Raw genomic sequence first — 24,357 nt, forward strand, 5'->3', positions numbered from 1 at the left:
CCTCCCCGACCCCTGGTAATGTGAGCCATTCATGACCTAAAGAAAACGTCACAAGTCACCAGTGAAATTAATAGCTCTGATTCTTCATTTCAGTAAGGCAGGGCAGAGAACTAGTAAGACCACAGAAAATAGCCAAAGCCCTTTTAAGGAGCTGGTTATAAGAACCTTTGGGTGGGATAAAATCTCAGTCAATTACGAGAAAATTATATATGTAACACTGAAGTCTCCACATCTGGAAAGACCTATTAGTGAGCTACCTCAAATCCTTATTAGGATGAAGAGAAAAAACAATCAACTGAAAAAACCACATACTTGAGAAAATCTTATCAGGTAGTCATAGATTTTCATTTTTGTACTTATTTACTTAAAAAGAATTTCCTCCCCAGAGCTATCTTCAGGATCCATGTTAGTACAAACTAAAACCAAAGAACAAAGTAAATGAACAAATAAACCAGACACAGACTCACAGACACAAAGAACAGACAAGTGATGTCAGATGAAAGGGGGCCTGGGGGACTGGACCAAAAGGTGGAGAGATTAAGAAGTACAAAACTGACAGTTACAAAATAGTCACGGGGATGTAAAGAGCAGCATAAGGAATACAGTTAATAATATGTATGAGGCCAGGTGGGAACTTGAAATATTGGAGAATCCCTTTGTAAAGTATTGATATATGATTCCCTAACCACTATTCTGCACACCTGAAACTAACACAAGATAAAACTGAATGTAAACTGTAATTGAAAAATAAAATTTTTAAAAGACAGCATGAAGTCACGGAGATAACCAAAGAGAATGGGCAGATGAGAGGTGAAGATTAGTGGAGGCAACAGCAGCCTGCTCACCCAGTCCTCCCGGGCCCGCCAGGAGGAATTCCTGTCTCCCTATCCTCTTGACAATGGGGCGCTTCTCCTCACTGCAGTATGGAAACAGGTCCTGGGCGATGCCTGTGTTGTAGTTCAGGATGATGTACTGGGTGGTCAGAGCCAGACACAGGAAGTGGCCATCTGCAGCCACAGCCAGGGGCTGCTCGGGTGTGGATACTTCTCTGACGATTTGAACCCGGTCCTTGTACACCAGAAACACTTGAATTGTTCTGCGTTTCACAGAGATGATGCAGACCTCCACACAAAATGGGTCCCCATCCACAGGGTTCTCATTCAAGGCCAACGCCACAGCCCCTTTGATGCGGGCCCCTGAGGGAACAGGCTCCAGGTTCAGCATGTTAACCAGAGTTATGGAGCTGTCACAGAGCACCAGCAGTCGGTGGAGAGCTGATGCTGCTCGCAGCTCATTCACTGGCTTCTTGAAACCCAGGTGTCTGTGCAGTTGCTTAGTGGCAGTGAATGTGGCTATCCCAGCAGGCAGGGTCTTCTCTTCCAGCAGGAAGTGGTAGATGGAGCCTTCAGTGGTGCCCACGTAGAGGTTCTTGCCGCAGCACTCTACACACTCGATGCTGATGCGCTCTCTGTCACCTGTGAGCAGCTCCTGCTCCACAGCAGAAACCAATGTAAAGGCCTTGGTGCTCATCATGCCTGCTGCTGGTCTGTAGGAAGAGGAAAAGAAAAAGGTAATGTACCATTCCAGGTCACAATATCATGCTCTGATTCCTCAGTTACAATTTCAGGAAAATGAAATCATTTAACACTGTTAATAAAAACAGTGAAGGAAAAAAAAGATTTCCCAATCACCCTCCTCCCACCAGACCAATGAGAGACCCCTGCAGGAGAGCTGTCTGCTCATCCTCACCAGAGCTTAGGTTTATATGGAGCTTCCTTGCACTGTTCTTGGGAAGCATACCTGTAGGTAAAAGACAAGCACATGTATTCATCCACAAACAACATAACAAAAACATGGTGGAAAAAGGCAAAAATGATCCTCAGTGATCTCTCCCAGAGCTCCTGTAGTCACTTGATTTTGTGCTGAAGTGAGTGGTGGACACAACTAACTGCACATGTGGCTAAAACACTGAGCAGGAACCACACCTTGGCCCCTTTGTATTCTTCCCAATAAGAGTGAATGCATTTGTGTAGAGTAGTAAAGATATCCTCAAATCTTAAAGTCTCTCAGGTAGATTTGTGAGAAGGTTTGACATGGCAGTTAACAATCACTCCCACTGGAAGACACACTGCCCCCAACTCTAACCCATGGCTTCCTACTTCTTCCTCTGAGAAGGGCTCCTGATTCACAAAGCAAGAAGCAGCAGAAATGGGCAAGAAAGTCTTTCCCTAATTTCTCAGCCAGCAGGAAAGCAGACATACACACAGTAGGGAGTCCCTGATACCCTCAAGTAGAAGAGGGACATCCCCAAACTCTGAGAGAGCTACAGAGAACTGCTGGGAGTTAGAGAGAAGTTACTAGGCTCTGTCTACCACTTCAAGCTGTCCGAAAACAGGGTTGCCTCATAAGAAGCTAAATTCCTTAATCCTTCGAGGTATCCTAGCAAAGGCTGAAAGAATTCTTGGAAATATTCAAGAAAGATTTATGCATCAGAGAAGGGTAGAAATCAAATAAAAGATTTTAGAATTCTATAATTTCTTATACCCCTGTCCACTGGGGCGGCAACAGATACACAGGAGTGAAACTCCAATTCCCCTCCCTGAGTCAACAAAATTCCCAGGAAGGGAGTATCCCAGGTCTGGGGGTAAGGTTTTTCCACTGGACACCACCAGAGTTCCTTCCTTTCCCTTTCCTGTTACTTAGTAGCAATGTGACCTTGGGAAGCTCACTTGTCTTCTCCCTGCCTGTTCCCTTATCTGTGCAATGAGAGTAATGATGACAACTACTTCATATGACTCCTTGAGGATTAAGTAGGTCAACTCAATAAAAGCTAGTTTGTTTGTTTTTAATCTCATCATTAATGCATCTCTTTCAAGCCTCTGCCAGTTTACTCTATTTTTATTTATCGAGCTGGGCACCAAGAGATGGAACAATGCTCTCTTCTGCCCTGAGCTATGGGTAATCTGTACCTCCTCTGACTGACAAACTAAAACATAAGCCAGACATACACGCTCACACACCACACACATGTCCCTGTTTATTCACTTCATTTACATGAGCTCATTTTTCCAGAGCTAAGGAAAAGAGAAGGGAAAGTAAGCAGGGACACTCAGAAGGCCTCAGAGAAGAAAACACGCCCATCTATCTATCTGGGGCTCTGGGAACTCCCAAGGGTCCCAGGGAAAGGGTTGGGGGAAGGTTAGGCTTTTGACACAATTATCTATTTGTCATGACCTCACAGAATCACCAAAACTCAATCTAGACAATATTTTTTCCATTTAAATTCTAATGAATTAAAGACAGATATTTAAATGTAAGCTTTGAAACATCCTGTCTGTGAAAGCAAAGTAATACAAAATAGTTCTTCCTTCACTGATGGATCAATAAGGGCTGTCTTCTAAAATGGCAAGATAGTGATCCCACTATTTAAAATATGAAATGTATTGCTTGATTTGCAGAAGGAATAGAGAAACAGAATTCAGGCACTCATAATCAAACTCTTCTACTTAATTTTTTAAAAGTATATTGTCCATGATTCTAGCCTGTCTTTACTTAGCATAAGAGATAAACAAAAGATGTTTACAGTGAAGAATACAGTTGACCCTTGAACAATGTGGGGTTAGGGGTGCCCACCTGCTACGCAGTTGAAAATCCACATATAAGTTAAAGTGGCCCTCTGTACACGTGGACTCCCAATCTTGAACAACACAGGTTTGAAACTGCATGGGTCAAGTGAGCTGAGAGGGTCAAGTGAACTGCAATCAACTGAATTGTTCAACCCCACATTGTTCAAGGGTCAACTGGACACAGGAAGAATCAAACACCTCATATTTAGTCTAAATACTGGGGTGGACAGAGAAGGAAAGAGGGAGAAGAGAGAGTTGTAAGAAAAGCTATTTATTAAAAAGTCATAATGTTATAAATATTTTAAAAGACATGCAATATTGTTTCATCATCTGGTAATCAGTTAATCAGAAACTTAAAAATAAGTTTCCTACTATAGGCCTTTAAATAAAGGACCTTTCTTTATTGAGTAAATGGTAATTTATAAAAAGCAGAAGGAGAATGATGTCAGCATCACAGCTGAATAAAACATTCCTTCTTATCTCCCTAAAAAGGGAGATAAGAAAACAACAAATTAGACATCCACTCACAAACAAAAGCACTATTGTGGGTGTTGTGGGATCTAACACCATACACCAAGGGGGACCTAGCTGGAGAGTCACCCATCTGTACATCCACTACTAGGCAGGGAGAACTTGGATTGCCTGCGGAACCAGTGGGGCCAGCAAACCTGCCCAGACTCCTCTTGCTGCAGTTGGGGTAAAAACCTAGAGAATGCTGACCTGGGCAGCCATATAGACAAGACAGAGAATTTGCAGAGGTCCAGACTTTCCACAGCAAGATTCCAGCATGCCACTGAGGAAAAAAACAAAGCAAAACAAAACAAAAATTCAAAACGAAATATGAGTTTGGTCCCAGCAGAGGCAGTGGTAGAGAAACTTCCCCAGCACTGCACCAGGCAGAGAAACTGCACAGGAACTGCGCCATCAGGCTGTGGCAACCTCTCCCATGAAGGAAAAGGAGAGTGGTCCGTGCATGCCCAGCTACCACAGGTGTGAGGGATGACGCTGGAGAAACCCTTTCTTCTGCTGCAGAGCCTAGGGTACTGCGGCAGAACCTCCACGATTGGGTGGAAGGAGGATTGGGAAAGGCAAATAAGAATTTCAAGGGGAATTAAAGGAATCCTATGCAGCAGGAAGTACACCATCAAGCCTCGGGGAGTAAGTACTGCCCAGTGCTTGAGCACTAAACCCACAGCTCCCCTGACTCTGCAGCTAATCTCTCGTGTGTACTTCTGTGTGCAGCACGAGAAAGAAAGCTGGTAGACAGGGACCCACTCAGAAAATGGGCAAGGGAGAAACCACAAACTTAAAACTACAGCACCATCTGCTGGAAAACAAGAGAGGTTTCTAGAAGCCAGCAGTGAGTTATAAGAACCAAAGACATGAAAGCTTAAGAATGCAACCACAAGGGGAAGCAGGAAGAATGGAACAGGTAGATGTACCCGTAGAGAGGGAGAAAAACCACATAATAACACTATCAAACAGAATACCCCATTGAAGTCAACTAGCAAAGATTTAAGAGGTGCCTGCTACTTCAAATGTGAAAGTGGCAGTGAAAAATTACAGGGAACATGAAAAAGCAAGAAAACATGTCATCACCAAAAGAACATAATTCTCCACTGAGTTCACAAGCATAGAATTTGTGATCTAGCCAATAAAGAATTCAAAACTGTTGTCTTGAAGAGACTCAATGAGCTACAAGAAAACTCAGAAAGACAATTCAGAAAAATCTCAAAAAAAAAAAAAAGATCAAAATGAGACTTTTAACCAAAGAGATAGAAATCAGAGGATTCAATAGCCCCGCCCCCAGGTGGGATTCTGTCCTGCCCTGTGCTGTCTAAGCCGCCTGCTGAGGGCTGAGTGGCAGCCACAGATAGTAGATCTCTGGCTAAAGGGGGTGCAGAGTGGTCTGGAGACACTTGAGGAGAGACTGGGGACGGAGGCTTTGGGGGAGAGAACTGAGAGAGTAGCCGGGGGGTCCCTGGTGCTGACTCCTCCACCATTCAGCAGCAGCCATCTTGCTTGGGCCAAGACCACTCCCCTGAGCAGCAGCAGCCTCAGAGGACGCAATGACCCTGCCCCCAGGAGGAACTCCGCCCCATCCTGAGCTGTCTAAACTGGCCTGCTGAGTGCCGGGTGACTAGATTAACAGCTGAAGGAGACAGCCACAAACAGTAGATTACTGGAAGTCTCAAACAAACTGTGTAAGGTCAGACAGGGTCAACATCTGAAATCATCAGAGGCAGATCCAGAAAGGAAAAACAGCAGTCTCCTACCACAGAAGTTCATACCACAAAGTCAGGAAATCAAGACAGATGAATTTAAGAAGCAAAAGCAAAAAAGAAAAGTCTCACAAATAACTGCCTCCAAATGAAGGAAAAGGAAGAATCCCTAGAAAGAGAACTAAATGAAATAGAGGCAATTAACTATCAGATATTGAGTTCCAAACAACAGTTCTAAGGAAGCTCAATGAGCTCAGTGAGCTCAGAGAGAATTACAAAAACTACAGAGAAACTACAAGGAACTTACTGCAAACTATATCAGCATGAAAAAAGACATAGAAACTATCAGTAAGAGACAAGAGAAAATGAAGAATACAATTTCTGAATTGAAGAACTTAAAGAACTTAAAGAACACGGTAGAAGGAATCAAAAGCAGGCTACATGAAGCCAAGTATCGAATCAGCGAGCTGGAGGACAAGGTAGAAAAAAGCTCCCAGAAAGAGCGAGAAAATGAAAAAAGACTCAAAAAATATGAAGAGGCACTGAGGGAAATGCAGGTCAACCTGAAATGTAATAATATCCGTAATAATAATAATAGGGATACCAGAAGGAGAAGAGGAGAAAGGGATAAAGAACCTGCTTGAAAAAGTCATGATGGAAAACTTCCCTCATTGGAGGGGAGAAAAAGTTACACAAGTCCAAAAGTTACAGGAAGCACAGAGGGCCCATTTAAGAGGAATCCAATGAGGCCCACTCCAAGACACATCATCATTAAAATGGCAAATATCAAAGACAAATAGAGAATCCTAAAGGCAGCAGGGAGAAACAGGTAGTAACATATAAGGGAGTCCTGATGCGGCTAGCAGCTGACTTCTGAACAGAAACACTGCAAGCCAGAAGGGAGTGGCAAGAAATATTCCAAGTCATGAAAAGCAAAGGTCTGCAGCCAAGACTGCTCCTCCCAGCAAGGGTCTCAATTAAAATGGAAGGCAAAATAAGGAGTTTCCCAGACAAAAGAAGGCTGAAAGAATACACCTCCACCAAACCAGCACTGCAAAATATGCTAAAGGGACTCTTTTAAGATGAAAAAAAGGAGCCTATGAATACCCAGTTCCTTTCACAGTTGTCAATACCTGCCTATATTTTTTAATATGTATTAATCTGATGACAATGACGTGTTATTTTAATTGTTCCTTTATTATTTGTTGAAACTAAACCTGTTTTTGTATATTTCCTGTCTATTTCTATTATTTAAAAAAAGCTTTAAATGACTTTTTGGTATTCTTTATCCATTTAGCAATTAAAAAGTTTGTAGAAAAGGTTTAATTAGTCATATTGTCAATATTTTACTTTATAGCTTTTGGGTTTGAATATTTTACTTCAGGGTAAGAAAAATATTAGTTTGTATTTTCTCCTAAAACTCCTTAGAGTCTACATATTGATTTTAACTCACTGGAATATTTCTTGTATAATGTGTGAAATAGGGCTCTATATTTGTTTTATCTCAAGTAATAGCAGTCCATGCACCTTATTTGTTGAATAAGCCTTATTTTCCCCATTGATTTGAAATATCAATTTAATCATATATTACATTGTTAGACAGATATATATGTTTATCTCTAGAATGCTCATTATATTTCACTGATCTACTTGATTATTTCTGTGCTGGTGTCATGTAGTTTTTATTGCTGAGACTTTATAATGGTTTTAAATTTTTTAACAGTTTATAATCGACTTTGACATTAAAAAAAATAGAATCAATTTGAATTTAAAAAAGAAAGAAGGAGAAAGAGAGAAAGGAAGGAAGGAAGGGAGGGAGAGAGGGAGGAAGGGAAGAAAAATGAAACTCCTATTTTTTGCGACAATATGGATGGAACTGGAGAATATTATGCTAAGGGAAACAAGCCAGTTGGTGAAAGACAAATACCATATAATTTTACCTATAAGTGGAATCTATTCAACAAAATAAAAAAAATCATAAAGAAAAGAACCATAGAAATTCTGGAGCTGGAGTACTCAAAGAATGTAATGAAAAATGTAATAGAGGGCACCTGCTGGACAGTAGAGCAAATGGAAGATAAAGTGACCTAGATGATAGAACTGATTTGAAATAACACAATCAGGGAAGAACAAAGAAAAAAGAATGAAAAGAGTACAGAAAACAGCAGTGATCAATGAGATTCCTGAAGAAGAAGAGAGGAAGAAGGGAGCAAAAAATTTATTTAAAGAATTAACAGCTGATGATTTCCCAAACTGGAAAGATAAGTGATATTCATACTCACAAACCTAATAGATAGCCCTATTATCTCAATGCAAAATGACCGTCTCCAAGACAGACTATAAGAAACTGTCAAAAAAACAAACAAACAAAAAAGAATTCTTGAAGTAGCTGGGGGGAGGGAACACTGTAAACTACAAACAAAGAAATCCCATTAGGCTATCAACAGTTTCTCAGCAGAATGCATACAAGCCAAAAGAGAGTAAGGTGACATATTCAAAGTGTTGAAAAATAAAAATTGCCAGCCAAGAATATTCTATCTGGCAAACTTATCCTTCAGCTATAAAGGAGAAATAAAGAATTTCCCAGACAATCAAAACCACCATCAGACCTGCCTTGCAAAACATGCTAACGAGCACCACGAAAATATACAAAAGTACACAAAACACTGATAAAAGGAAACATATCATTCAGACTTAGAAGTTCAGTATGTAACAGGATGATGTGCCAATCACTTAACTATAGTGTATAAAAGTCAAAGGAAAAAATTTCACAAATTACTATAACTACAGCTACTAATGTGCTGATGAATACATAGAAAAAGAGGTAAATGATGACATCAAAAATACTGAAAGGGGAGTTAAAGGGTGACTCTTTTGTAGATGATCTAAGTTAAATAGTAATCAGCTTAAAATAGACAGTTGTATCTATGACATGTCTTATATAAGCCTTGTGGTACCACGAAGCCAAAATTGAGAGCATATCACCATGGAAAATCACCAACTTACAAAGGTAAGCAGAAAAGGAAGGAAAAAGAAACAATAAAAATACAAAACAACCAGAAAATAATAAGATGGCATTAGTAACATCACACATATTAGATACTGACATTAGAAATATGTATTAAAAACATCATGTTAGAAAACATCACAAATCAATAAATGTAAATGGAATAAATTCACCAATCAAAAGGCACAGAGTGGCTGGATAGATTAAAAAAAACTAAGGTCCTACTTTATGCTCTCTACAAGAGACTTACTTCTGCTTTTAAGATACATATAGGCTCAAAATTAATGGATGAAAAAAGATATCCCATATAAATAGAAACCAAAAGAAAATGGGAGTAACTGTACTTCTAGCAGATAAAACAGACTTTAAGCCAACATCAGTAACAACAGACAAAAAAGGTCGGTATATAATATACAATATATAAAGGTCAATATATAACAGACAAAAAAAGGTTAATATATATAATTAAAGGGTAAGTTCATCAAGAACATGACAATCATAAATATAAGTACCCAATATTGGAGCACCTAAATATAATAAGCAAATACAAATAAATCTGAAGGGAGAAATAGATAATACAATAATAGTACAGGACTTCAATAGCCCACTTTGGCAACAGATAGATCATCCAGACAGAAAATCAAAAAGGAAACAATAGACTTGAGCCATATATTAAATCAAATGAATTTAGCATTTATAGAACATTTCATGCAACACAAGCAGATACACATTCTTCTCAAGTGCACACAAAATGTTCTCCAGGATAGACCATAAGACAGGACATAAAACAAGTCTTAGCAAATATAATAACACTGAAATCACACCAAGTATCTTTGCCATCACAGTGGTATCAAATTAGAAATCAACAAGAGGACTTGATACCATAAAACTCCTGGGAAAAAAACATAGAGAAGAAACTTCTTGATGTTGGACTGGGTAATTTTTTGAACATGCAATGAAAGCAAAAATCAACAAGCAGGATTACCTTAAATCAAAAAGCTCTGCACAATGAAAGAAACAAATCAACAAAATGAAAGGCAACCTATGGAATGGGAGAAAACGCTTGCAAACCATGCATCAGATAAGGCGTTAATGTCCAAAATATATAAACAACTCAAACAAATTAATAACAATGAAACCCAAACAATCCAATAAAAGTGGGCAGCGAAGCTAAACGGGGTATTTTTTCAAAGAAGACATCCAAATAGCCAACAGGTACATGAAAAGATGTTCAACATTAGTAATCATCAGGGAAATGCAAATCAAAACACCTGTTAAAATAGCTATCATCAAGAAGAGAAAAGATAAATGTTGGCCAGGATGTGGAAATAAAGGAACGCTTGGTACACTGCTGGTGGGAATGTAAATTGGTGCAGCCACTGTGTGTAACAAAGTGGAAATTCCTCAAAAAATTAAAAATAGAACTACCATATAATACAGCAATTCCAATTCTGGGTAAATATCCAAAGAAAATTAAAATAGTAGTTCAAAGAGATCCCTGTACACTCTACATTGCAGCATTATTCACAACAGCCAAAATATGAAAACAATCGAAACATCTGTCAACAGACGAATGGATAAAGACACTGTCATATATGTGGTGGTTACAAGGAGCTGACGTGTGAAGGAACTGGGAAGATGTTGTTTAAGGGTACAAACTTGGAACTAGTGGATAAATCATTCCTGGAGAGCTAATGCACAGCATAGTGATTATCAACAATACTATATAATGAACTTCACTGTTGCTAAAACAGAATTACACAGAGATAACTGAAAGCTGACAAAATAACATTCTGGTACTTAAAAAATTTATTTATTTGGTTAAGCAGTAGAAAAATTTTCTCCATGATCTAGTTCATGTTATAAATTTACTTAAATGTGAATCATAAAAAGATAAACTTTAGGCCATACCTCTCTGTATTATTTATTTAGTCCAACTTACTATGGTTTAAATTCAGAGAGGTTTTAACATGGTAATAAAATTTAGAAGTTCTCTAAGATGTACAATTTGCACTGTATTGTGTGATTTCAAGCTGACCTGAAATTTAAAGTACTGTGACCTTTTGTTAGAATGTCACCTTTAAAATATGGTTATAATTTAAAAGATCAACATTTTAATAATTTTTCTCAAAATTGCAAAATACGTACCTAGTTAGTGAAAGAGATTGAAAAATATTAGTACATTTGTGGACAATAGTTTAAAAAAAATAACTATACATGCAACAAGCACCTCTCACTATGCAAAAAAAAAAAAAAAAAAAAAAATTTTTAGGAAGACAGTTCCATATCCCAAGAGTCTTCGAATCTCATTAAGGAAATGGACCAGAAAAATAATCAGGTAACTATATAAAGCAATACATGCTAAGGGCCACAATTAAAATATTAGTAATTACTTTCTACCAAATTAAGACTATAAACACAGTCACTAGTAATAATTAGAATCTGAGTGTCTTTGAAAATACTAATATAAAAATACTAATTTTCTTCTACAGATGTACACAGAAACATTACCTTTTAGTTAACACCTGTAGCCACTGTTAAAAGAACTTGTTTCAGCACCTTCCCTGAGGCTCTTCAGGTTTAAGATTCAGCTCAAAAACAATTTCATTCTTATGGCTACACATGGAGCTGGACAGCAGAGATTTTGATATTACCCATAAGCTTAAAAAATGTTTTTTCTGTGTTCCTTTTTAAAAGATTTCATTTATTTATTTTTAGAGAGAGAGGAAGGGAGGGAGAAAGAGAAGGTGAGAAACATCTATATGAGAGGGAAATTTACCCCGACCCAGACAGAACCTGCAACCCAGGCATGTGACCCAACCGGGAATTGAATCAGCAACCTTGCATATTTCAGGATGACATCCAACCAACTGAGCCACATCATCAGGGCATTTTTTCTGTGTGTGTGTTTTTTTTAATAACAGCTATATAGGCTTCTAGAAGCCCTACTTCTTTCCATGGCACAGAGTCAAGCCTAGGAGAGCAGATTTATATGAGGGTACATAACCCACTTCATTTTATAAAAGCCAGTATAAAGTATAACTTCGATATCCAAGCCAGATAAGGATATGGGAAAAAGAAAAATCATCGATCATTCTTATTCATATGAAAGCATTAAATATTAGTACACTGAATATACACACACACACACACACATACTTATGCACCACATCTACAAATTAAAAGGGAAAAACATAAAACAAAGAATAAGACTATTAACATCTGTTATGAGTTAAATCATGTCCCCCCAAATATGAAGTCCTAACTTTTAGTATCTGTGAATGTGACCTTTTGTGGCAATAGGGTCCTTGCAGATGACCAATTAAGATGAGGTCATTAGGGTGGGCCCTAACATAATATGACTGGTGTCCTTACAAAAAGGGGAAATATAGACAGAGACAGACACACATAGAGGAAAGACAAGTGAAAAGAAAGGAAGAAGGTGGCTATCTACAAGCCACAAAATGCCTGAGGCTACCAGAAGCTAGGGGAGAGGCCTGGAACCAATTCTCCCTCAGGAGGAACTAACACTGCCATCACCCTGATCTCAGATCTCTATACTCCAGAACTGTGAGACAATAAATCTATGTTCTTTCAGCCTCCCAGCTTATGGTTCTTTGTTATGGCAACCCTACCAACCTAGTACCATTCCATTCTCTACCCAACATTGTCCTGGGAGACTTTGCCAGTTGAAAAAGATTAGTTACAAAGTATTGAAAACAGGACATAAAACTATCATTATATACAGATGATATTATTGTTTTCAAAGAAATTCAAAAATAACCTATTACAATTTTCAAAGTTTAGAAATATTGTTTAATTAAAAAAATCAATATACCGAAGTGTGGACCCTGAGAAAGATGACACCTACTAAGAAGGGCTTCTGATGGCTCACTAGGCTCAAATGAACAACAACAACAACAACAACAACAACAGGGCCTAGCAACCATCTCTATACAGGGACCTCTCGCACAAACCACTCTTCAGGAAGAAGCCTGCACTGAACTGCCTGCCTGTGCTGTGTTCCTGCCATCTGAGCCAGCCTTTACAAAGGAGATCCCTGGAATAGTGTTCAAACCAAGAAGACTGAGACTTCCCCCATCCAATCAAAGCTATTCAGCTATATCTCCATCAACATCTTCACTAACCAGAGAGGCTCCATTCTGACCAATCAGGACAGTGCTTTTTGAACCAATCAAACTGCGGGGATTTGAAGTCTTCATTTGCATGAGGATAGACCCATCAGGAACCAGGAGCTAGGACTTCTATCTATATAAGTCAGCTCCCCGTTGGCTAGAAGAGTGCATGCTCCCTTTCTACCTAAGGCTCCCTTTCCTCTGTGTTCCCAGGCTGGAGCTGAAACATCCAAGATAAAACACTAAGGATGTCTCACTGAAGCAGAGAGGAGCAGAATTATCTACCTGGAGAGGGGTCGGCCTGCCCCAGGGCTGCCTTGCAGTCACACTGAGCTGCTTCATAATTGAGCTGTAACAGTATTAAGCTTTCCTACAACTCTACCACGTCACAGTTGTGCAGTTTGCATTTCATAGTTTCCTTCTTCACTGCATTCCAAATTGGGCATTTCTATCAGCATTGAATTGGTGCCAACAACTATTGGTTCACAAATTTAATATGCATTTTTACATAGAACAATTGGAAACTTTAATCTCAAAAAAAACACATTTACATTAGTGTAAAAAATTAGGTATGAAGGAATTATCTAACAAAGAGGTATAATATCTTTATAAACAAAATCATAAAATCTTGTTATACATTAAAGAAGACCTAAACTATAACCTGAGCATATGCTTCTGTAGAAAATGATGTTAGTTTTAAAATTTAAATGAAATTAAAACACCATTATGTATCACATAACATTCTGATCAACAACAAACCTCATATATGACGCTGGTCCGATAATATTATAATGGAACTGAAAATTTCCTATTGCCTAGTGATGCTGTAGCTGTGATAACATCATAGTGCAATGCATTATTCACATGTTTGTGGTGATGCTGGTGTAAACAACCATATACTGCTGCCAGTTGTATAAAATGACAGTATATCCAATTATGTATAATACATAATTCTTGATAGTAATAAACAGCCATGTTATGGTTTATGTATCTACTCTACTATACTTTTAATAATTATCTTAGAGTGTTATCTTTCTACTTGTTAGAAAAAAGTTTTCCATAAAAACCACATTATGTTGGCAGCAGCCTTAAAGATCCCATATTTAGTGCATCTCTTGACTGCATAATTTTCTCTTATGCTTGATTTAATCTTGTGTTCTTTTATACAGTAACTGCTGTATGGGCTTACAGCCTAGGAGCAATATGCTGTACCATCCAGTCTAGATGTGTAGTAGACTACACCACCTAGGTTTGTGTAAGTGCACCCTATGATGTTCGCACAATAATGAGATCACAGAACATTGCATTTTGTGGAATGTATTCCAATCGTTAAGCAGCACACAACTCCCTAGAATAGTCAAAACAATCTTGAAAATGCAGAACAAAGTTCAAAGACCTACATTAACTCATTTTAGAAACTGCTATAAAATTGCTGTAATTAAGACATCAGGAAAAACAGATAGATCAATAGAACAGGAGGAAAGTCCAAAATTAGACCCACAGCCATACATTCAATTGATTCTTGACAAAGGCACCAATTCAATTCAATGGGGAAATAAAAGTCATTTCAGTAAATGGTGCTAGAACAACTGCATAATCTTATGAGGAAAAATTAACCTTAATTATCCCTACCTCACTCTATATATTAATACAATAATTAATTTGAGATACATCAAATTATTCTTAAAGTAAAATCTAAAACTATAAAGCCTCTAGAAGAAAACACAGAAGACTATCTTTGAGACCCTGGTGTATATAAATATGTCTTAGAATACAAAAAGCACTAACCATAAAAGAAAAAGTTGATAAACTGGATTTTAAAAAACTAAAAACTTGCATCCATTGAAAGACACCATTATGGAAATGAACAGGCAACCCCCAGACTGGGAGAAAAATTTGCAATAATATATATGGAAAAGGGCTCACACATATCCAGAATATACAAAAACTTCTACAAACAAAAAGCCAAAATGATACACCATTTCACAATGATTAGAGTTGCTACAATTAAAAAGACAACACCAAATGTTAAGGAGGGTGTAGTACAACTAGAAATCTCATACTTTGTTGGAAGTATAAAATGGTACCGTCACTTTGGAAGTCTGTTGCTTTTTTATAAACTTAAACATGCGTTTATCCTGCTATCCCACAAGTCCTCATTTCATGTTTCCATTTCTCTTGAGTATATACCAATATCCACAAAAAGATCTGTACAAGAATGTGCAGAGCAGCCTTATTCATCATAACCAAAAAGAGGAATCAGCTCAGTTTTACCCATTTGTACCCAGTTTCCTAATGGTCTCAGTGATAGAGGCTGACCAGATGTCTGGACTGAGCCAGCTCAGAAAAGTCAAATGGTAGACCCACTTGGGTCGGGGCACGTACTGGCATCAGCCTTGCTCAGGTCAGTTTGCTAATTAATAAGCAGAAATGGGTGGGCATTTACGAAAGGACACGTTGCCCAGTGTCCGGCCTCTCTGTTCACATCCCCGCGGCAGTGAGCACAAACCCTCCTCCCCGGTACGAGCCCACCCTTGCCCCCATCTTTCCTCTCCTGGCCATGCTGTCATAGGTATGGAGCAGGAGAGGTAGGTATGACTAGACACATTTTCTCCTTTGGCCTATCCTAGCTCTTGACTGAATGAATAGCAAAAGTTCTTCCATTGCAAGCTACATTCAGATGTTCTCTTTGTCCTAAATTAGCAAAATAAATGTTAACTGAAGTCATCTACTAAAAACAAACAGCTAAACACCTCCAATTTCTGTGTGTAACTCCACTGGTGCTGTGATTTAATCACCTTCAGTCTGTAGAAGTAACAGTAACACCACATCAGTGTCTCAAAACTTTAGTTAGCACCTAAAAGATGAATTTTAATAGCTTTGTGGGCCAATTAGCTCTCTTCTTAGGATATAAATTGGCTATAACTACAATCAACATCATCTCAAGATCAAAGAAAATATGAATTATTTTATTGACCACTCTAAAGTCAGTAAAGTCAGATGAGGTTGGATAGGACTTAAAGGCTCAGTGGTCACAAACATAATTTTTGTGTGTGTGTGTTAAGAAAACTTAACATTTTTGTTCTTTAAACTGCAGTTGCCTCAGAAAAAGATCTCAAATCCTCAAGGTAACATCACAGGGTTAATTGAGAGACTAGGCACACAGAAACAAAAGAGAAACATGACGAGTAACAAAAGGACTCATGTCCTGGCTCACCGGAGTGCAGGGAGACTTGCTTACTGGTGCTTGCGCACCAGTGACCTGGCTTCCTGAGAGATCCAGGGAAGTTTCATGACCATTGCTCCTGTCGCTTCAGAGCGACATGGAATGCAGCCCAACGTTAAATTAAAATGTAACTAAGTCAAGTCACCACTGTGGTATTGTTGAAAAAGATATATTACCACTACCTAATAATCATGAGAAAACTCCAGACTACCTCAAACTGAGAGACATTCTACAAAATCCCTGACTCTCTTCCAAGAGCACTAAGGTCATGAAAAATGAGGAGAGACTGAGGAACTGTCACAGGTTAAGACCAAGGAGACGTGACAACAAAACTACCCATAACAGGATCATGGAACAGAAAAAAACATTAGTGGAATAACTGGTGAAATTAAAGTCTGCCTGAAATTAAAGGATGGTTAATAATATTGATGTTAATTTATTAGTTTTGAACACTATACTATGGCCATGCAAGACGTTAGCAAAGGGGAAAGCTGAGTATATGTGAGCTACTATAAAGAGCATAAAAACATGTGTACTATTTTTCAACTTTTAAGCCCAAGGTTACTTCAAAACATAAAATTAAAATAAAAAGGTAAATGTAATTATAGTTTTTGGTTTATCATCTTACCTTGGAGTAATCAAAAAAGAGAAAAGAGAGCTGAGAATCTCCTTTCCTAGCAGGAAAAGAGATGTTCAGAGTAATCTGAGTGTCAGTAACCAGAAGGGAGAAAACAGAACACGCAATGACCAGCATTCCAGCAGAACACTCCCCACCCCCGCCGCCTCAGGCCATGGAAGCAATTTCATAATATTTTTATTTAGTTACTTTTAGGGGTGTATTTTCTAAACTTAATGTTCTAACTTAAAATTACAGGTATGAATAATACTTAACATGTTTTTTCTCCTGACAGTGCATTTCACAGAGGAGACTGTGGGACTTTGGCTTATTGGAAATATTTCTCATAGAGGAATTCAGATTAGATTGGGGTAAATGTGAGCCAACTCCTGCTGGGTTGAAAATTTGATACACTATGAATTCAGGACAAGCAGAGAGGTAAGCGGCTCTGATGGAGAGCAGTAGGGCTTCAGGTAGTCAGAGGTAGGAAAGAGCAAGAGATGAGGTCTTCTATATGTTCTCCCTCTGTGTAAGGTTCCTGGAGCTAACCTTGGCCATGCAGTGCAGGGTGGTAAAGTGGGCAGCATGCAAGGTAGATATTCTCAATATTAATCTGCATGCAAGGCAGACATTTTCAATATTAATGCAGAGCTTCAGTGGCTTGGCCAACTATTCTGATCTTGGGCAAGTCCCTTCGAGTTCTGTACCTGTCACCTCCTTGGAAAGTAGGAATTGGGACTGGACAACATGCTTCCCCTGTATTATCTAGTTCCTCTGAAGGACAGGGTAGTAATAACACTATTGTAGAGGAGCTAAGACTTCGGGAAGGCGCATTACATTCCAGACTCCATATTAAATGCCCTCTTCAGGCTCACAAGCCTCAAAGGCCAAGTACTATCATTCTTCCATCTGCTGGGGAGGAAACGGAGGTTTCGAAATGCTGAATGGCCATGGAGAGCTGAGATCCCAACCCAGGCAGCTTGCCTCAAGAGCGCACATCTCAACCAGTGAGCCACCTGGCTGCCCAGGGGGACAGTCACTCGGGTTACTCCAAGTCTAGACGAAGGACGGGCACCAACTGACTATGGCCCTGACTGATGCCTTGATGGTTAATAACTGGGTTTGGCTGGATACTGAGTTACTTGATATAAATGATTTCATTTCATTCTCACGTTACTCTAAGAGATGGATATTATTATGGACATAGAAAAATTTTTGGTGGCTTGCTCAAGGTTTCATAGCTACCAGGTGGCGAAACAGGAACTTCAACCCCAGTGTCTGTTTCTGACTCCAAAGCCATATTCTTTCCATTCTGTTGACTAAAGGAGTCAACTGTGATTTCATATGCTCTCTTAGAATTCAGTCCTCCTGAAGAAAAGTGACAACTCTAAACATGAGGCCACTGTGATATGAGCCATAGAAATGACCATCCTGCTACAGTTCCTCCTAAGAGACCCTTATTATCAGCAGGGCCCTAGGCCTTCCAACCCTAAGATTAGTGCAGGCATCCTATTATCATCCCTCATCCTGCTCACTTAGATTTCTCTGCACAGGAATGGCTTACCCCTGCCCTCTGCCACCTGGAAACCTTTTGTCACAAGTAAAGGGGGTCAGCATCAGCACTGCCTTACTAAATTTTAGATGCACAATGATACGCTTTCACATTTCTTCACTAACCTAGTAATCTTATCAAAACAGGATATATATTTATGTGACATAAGTTGTCCTTACAGAGCCCCAACCCCTGCTGGCCCCAGGTTCTTCTCTAAGTTCTCAAGACAGCTTCTTAATCTTGAAATTTACCAGGAACCCACAACAAATTTACTGACTTGCACCAAAGACCACTTTCCTCCCTTTTGAAAACTAGGACACTACCTGACAACAATTCCACATTCTTTTGCACTCATGTAGCAGAGATCACTGAAGACTAGTTATAGCGCAATAAACCTGTTAAAATGACCTGAAAGATTATCTTTAAAAAGAAAGAAACAAATGCAGGTAAAGTCTAACATCTAACTTGTCATTTTGATATTATTCTGGCACAAACCTATGTGCGACTAGTCATAGTTGATATCCTTTTCCTGGGCAATAATAATCAAATATTAAATCAATTAAATATATATGTAAATACACATTACTCGAACATAAGTAAACACTTATATACACATATATACCATTTATACACACATCTATATACATATGCCATATGTATGCGTATATAGTGTTTGTCTATGTATATATTATATACACTCTATAATAGTAACATCAAGTTATAACTGAATAAGGAACTTGGCGGAGGGGGATAGAGTAGAGTGGGAATATGGATCCCTAGAACATTTTCTTCATAACATTTTCCTCAATGTTGGACCTTCAAACAGCCACAAAGAATTATCCAGTGCCTACTGGATGTTATGCAATTGTTCTCTTTCACAGATATTGTTTTTCATTTTTTCATTTTTTTATTTTTGTTTTTTTCAAATTATAAGAGAAAGTTTATTTAGAAAGTTACTGAGGTAGTAGCAGTGACTCAGCGGGGCTGCTGAGGCTCAGGAAAGAAGTTACAGAAGCAAAAGGGTCCTTGGAGCTTGGGAAAGGGAAAGGTGCCTGGTGGGGAGAAGTGGAGGATGGGAAACCCAACAGCTCCTGCTTTGCACAAAGCACTCAGGCTCATTTGACGTGGCCTCAAATTAACTTGTTACTGCTACAATCATATTTAGTAGTTAAGCATTTTTTAATAAAGAAAAACGGGTCAGGTTTGCCACAGAAGAGATGAGTTGAAAGTATGGGCCAAATTATTTGGCAGGATCCAAACACCTGGCCACCACAAATGATTAATGTATTTCTAATGAGCTCTGGATTCAGCCCAAGATGAAGATGCGTATCTCATTAAGTAGAATTTCCTAGAGTTTTCTTAAAGGATCACAAATGTTTAACATTAGCATGAAGGAGTAAGCCATAAAAACAACTTTATTTTTTCCTGAACAGAAATGCTAGTTGCAAATCAGTCTTAGAAAATTTACCATTTTTTTAAAACAGCAGCTGGACCTGTTTAATGTGAGAATGGATTCTTACAACTCCTGTTGTCTGGAGTGTCAGGCAGAGGCTGAAGTGGCCTGGGAGCCTGCAGTGGTGTACATAGTCCTCCCAACTGTAGGACCAGACGACAGCTACTGGAGGCAGACTGCGGAGGAGAAAGGCAAGGAGCACCACCTGATTTCTTTGGAAAATGTATACTCCGTGATGTATACAGCAAATTGGGATCAGGACCCACAAGGACTCTATCTCCAAAGTGTTCATTGGATTAACAATTACAGTTGACTCTTGAACAACATGGGTTAGAACTGTGTCGGTCCACTAATATGTGAATTCTTTAAAAATAAATATACAGTTGAAAACAACATTTTTAATCCATGGTTGCAAATCCACAGGTTCAGAGGGCCGACTGTATGCACAGTTTTACGTCATTTTAAAAAAGGGACTTAAGGACCCAAATATTTTGGTATGTGGGGGGACAATTGTAGTTACATTTTGGGGGAATCTAAAACCAGATTTTCCCCTGTTCAGGGTCAACTGGCCGGGTCAGGGCTGGAACTCACAGGTCTGTGCTCACTGCCACCATGGAGCAAATAGACTGGGGCCTGGGAAGGGCTAGTTGTAGACAGGCTCCCAGGGAGAAATAGCCAGGTCAGGGCTATTTCTAGCACCACACACCAAAGAAAGAGGCTGCTCTAGTGACTGCTGAGGCTGGCAGAAATGGAAGGAAAAAGGAAGCAGCTGGACAGATGTTCCTTCCAATTTGACCATAGTGTTGGAATCTTCTGGCTGACCAACAGGCAGAGAAGCAAGTGCACGAGGAAGGCATCGTGGTAGTGGGCACCCGCAGGCCCCTCCACGTCCTGAGTCTGACTCCAGGTAAGCCATCTCGCACTGCAGAGGACCCCCTCCTTGCATGCTTCTCTCAGGGCCTTAACCTGCCACTATAATCACTTCTGCAGCTCCTTCTCTCAGAAGGACAGATGCTGGCCCACCAGCACTTCATCAGGGATTAAACCCTAGCACCCAATACAGTCATTCACATTAGGAAGCACTGTGTGTACCCCCATTTCCAGGAGCCAGGTAGGGTCCCTATGCTGACCCGGAGACTTTGTGAGGGTCACCCAACAGCCCATGAGCACAGAAACAATGACTGCTGCAGAGAGACAGCTGGGAACAAAAGACAGCTTCTGTCTTTAAAGTCATCCCCATTTAACACACGGGGAGGCAAGCTGAAAACCCAACTTCCACCTGCACCTCGAGAAGGCCAATGAAAGGACAAATCGCACGGGGTATGTAGCTCCCAGCGCCCGGGCTGGGAGCAGGGACGAGGTCTCTGCCCTCCTCCCCACACACTCTGTGCAGCCTCCAGGTTCTGGGCAACAAGTAGGGGCCTGAATGAGACCCTGAATTTGAGCTCTGAAATCCCAAGAGCTTCAGGAAAAATCAATTACAGCGATAAAACAGGTCCATACAAGGGGTGGAAGAGCAAGGGGCGCAGGGGCATATTCATATTCCTGTCCGGCTCCTCCCTCCAGAAAAACCCAGAGCCTACCCAAAAACAAGGACCGGGTCTCAAATCTTCCCCAAACACACACCCACTCTCTCCTCACACGCCACAGCATCCACGCCCTGAACCCCAAGCTCGGGCACATCTGCCCACACACGTTCACACGTGTGCACCAGCCTCCCCACACTTGCACACCTGTCCTGTATTTGACAGAAATTTGACACTATTCCTCCCCATGCATTCCTGCCCCCGCACACGCTCCGGCCAGTTTACAAACCCCCAGGCGCCCACCCGCTCCCCCTCCCCCCACCGGTCCCCGCCCTCCAGCCCCGCTTTCCGTGCGCTCTCGGTCGCGCCCCACGGTACTGCAGCCCACCGCCCTCTGCACTCACCGGCGCGGCGCCCTCTGGCCTCCGTGGTCCCGCTGGCCCTGCGGCCTGGGCCCCGCGCCGCCGGCCACCCGCTCCCGGCCGCGGCTCTTGGGCTGGTCCGGTCGCGCCGCCGCAGCCGCTTCCCGTCACGTGGGGCGGCCGCCCTGCGCCGGGAGGGCGGGAGCCCGTGTGTCCCTGCGCCGTCGCCCAGGGCCCCAGCCGCCTCCAGGGCGCCTGTGGGGGTTAGAAATTTTGTTCGCAGCCCAGCAACCAATGGAGTGCCCCTCTTCGCCTCAGTTTCCTCCTTTCTAAGGGATCACAACAGTGCTTGTCTTGTAGGGCGGTCGTGGGGGTAAATGACTAAATTGCTGTAAAGCACCGAGAACACTGGCACAGAGTAGGTGTTCATGAAGTGTTCGCGATGACTGCTTAGTGTATTTTCTCCTTCCCCACCGACAATGTACAGCTTCATGAAAACATGGGCTATCTCTGATTTGCTCGCTACTCTTACTTTTAACACCACAAGTTAGACGTACTGTAGGCACCCGGGGAATACCTGCTGAATGAATGAACCGACCGACTGACCGACCAACCAACCAATCAATCCTGGGAAAATCTTAACCACTCTGTCTCTACGTCAACTTGAGATGTTAACTTGGGGGTGGTATTCCCCACGACACTGAAAAGTAGTGTTGAGCAGCTAATCGCTGACTGGGCGGGGCCTAAAATCCAAGGGTCTCACCGCAGAGCTGACACCTACAGACTGCCAGACCCTGGGCTAAGGGCCTTCCGGCAATGATCTCATTTAAGTCTACCTTTGTCCTTAAGAAGTAAGCGCTATTAATCTATCCATTTTACAGTTGAGCTGACTAAGGCAAAAAGAAGCTAAAGACTTATCCCAAATTCCATGGTTGTAAGAACAGAGCAAGAACCCAGAATTCAAAACCAGTGAATTTTATGTATACATAAACTTAAGTTCTATTGATTGGCTTATGGAACATTTGTGTTGTTTTAAAAGCGTGTGTTTACAAAAACAAGAGGAAAAAAGATAATTCAGAAATAATTATTTCCTTTATGAAAGGCTTTACCATAGGATTCTTAAAATGGCAAGCTCCACATGTGCACATTATCCCATCTAGAAACATTCGTTCTTCTTGGAACTACCTGAGAAGTCTCTTTAACATATGGCAGGAACCTATATGTAAATAATTATTCCATAACGTTGGAAATATCTGCATCAGGGCTAATTCTAAATTCTTCATGTTATAAGTCATGTTTTTCAAAGGAATTTTTAATTAACTTTTTATTGGTATTTATTAAATGTCCCTTGGGTTCATACTAAACACGTTTTGAGTATTTTATGGAATGTGAAAAAGATGTATTCTAATAGATTATTGAAGATTAAGAGATGAATAGACACAAATGAATGCTTTTAATAGTTGCCATCTACTCTCAAAACATAACATCCTCATATTCACACATACATTTAAGGCTCCTTACTGGCTGTAAGCTCTTAAGGATGAGTGTGTCTATCAAGTTCTTGCTGTGTCTCTCTGCACGCAGGAAGCACTTAACCAATATTTAAAATTCCTGATCTTCAAAATTAATAAATTAGGCTATCTTTAAAAGTCTTTTAATGTTAAGATTATTTTATAAGCTGTCTTGTTAAAAGTAGACATCTAGTTTGCACATCAGTTTAGAAGAGATTAAGCAAATAAGGTTATGTTTATTTTTTTAGCAAACATAGTTTACTAAAGGCCATGTTTTCAGAGCTTTTATGGCATTAGCTCATTTAATGATATATACACGTATCCATATACTTGTCATCTAGGTTGAGTGAAATAAGCTTTTTCAACTGTTACTCAAATCAACCATTTCTTGAGCAGCTTCTATGTGCCAGGTACTATGGCAGAGGTTGTCAAGTAGGAGACAACAGATCTTTGCATTACTGGTCCCCACAAGGATTCTCAGATGTTCTTCGTCCACTCTGGTGTTGGTTCTCAGTCTTGCCACTCCAATTGTGGTGACTGCCTGGCTTGAGGGTAGAGGACGTCTGTGGCTTCCTTGCCCTGTGATGTGGTAGAAATCTGTGAGATGGCCCTGCTGCCTAGAAATATTTGAAACATCACCTCAGAACTTGTTAGAAATGCAAATTCTCCCCCATCCCAAACTCCTACCTCAGAAACACTGATTAAAACAGGCAGCAGACTGCAGGATTCTGAGGCTCCACTCTCCAAGGCTCTTTCAAGGACGGAGTCAGGGGGAGGCATTCCTAGACCCCTCTTCCTTTGTAGAGGGGTTGGAGGGTTGGTATTACAATCTCATTCTACTTCATCCTCTCTGAATCTGATTAATTTTTTTTTCTGCCTCAGATGACATTCTCTCTACCCTGAGATTTTAGCTTCGGAGACACTTAGAATTATCTTAATGGATTTAGTTTTAAGCAGGGAAGTACTTTTAGTTTTAAACTGGAAAGTAATGGAAGAAAAAAAAAATCACAGGTCTTATCTGCCACAAAACGTTTTTGCTGATGAAGAGCTTGAGGTTTCAGGTTAGGTGGCTGGTCCAGAAAACCACAGCAAGAACCTGTAACTACATTTTCAGACTCTT

The 24,357-nt window shown here is 40.3% G+C and overlaps 1 protein-coding gene and 1 long non-coding RNA gene across 3 annotated transcripts in view; both read right to left on the bottom strand.

Moving 5' to 3' along the window:
• The window catches only part of TGFBRAP1 (transforming growth factor beta receptor associated protein 1), a 54,184-nt gene extending 32,317 nt beyond the window's left edge, over positions 1-21,867 (bottom strand). Inside the window, exons 1-2 of one of the 2 annotated variants that reach the window (XM_054585760.1) lie at positions 21,769-21,867; positions 846-1,546 (exon numbers count right to left, since the gene is read on the bottom strand). In XM_054585760.1, the coding sequence (XP_054441735.1) occupies positions 846-1,533 (688 nt within the window). In that variant the 5' untranslated portion in view covers positions 1,534-1,546; positions 21,769-21,867. Of the gene's footprint in view, positions 1-845; positions 1,547-1,749; positions 1,802-21,768 lie in introns of those variants that run through there. The other variant, XM_054585751.1, reaches the window with a different exon arrangement.
• A 1,653-nt stretch (positions 21,868-23,520) lies between these two features.
• Positions 23,521-24,064, bottom strand: LOC129080127 (uncharacterized). The gene is made up of 2 exons (XR_008530158.1): positions 23,925-24,064; positions 23,521-23,816 (listed from the first exon to the last, which is right to left on the bottom strand). It is a non-coding gene; the product is annotated as an uncharacterized LOC129080127 (long non-coding RNA).
• Between the last annotated feature and the right edge of the window lie 293 nt (positions 24,065-24,357).

This window comes from Pteronotus mesoamericanus, unplaced genomic scaffold (genome assembly GCF_021234165.1).
Source record: "Pteronotus mesoamericanus isolate MK-2021 breed Mesoamerican mustached bat unplaced genomic scaffold, CSHL_Meso_final contig_121, whole genome shotgun sequence".
In the NCBI taxonomy this organism is placed as follows: domain Eukaryota; kingdom Metazoa; phylum Chordata; class Mammalia; order Chiroptera; family Mormoopidae; genus Pteronotus; species Pteronotus mesoamericanus.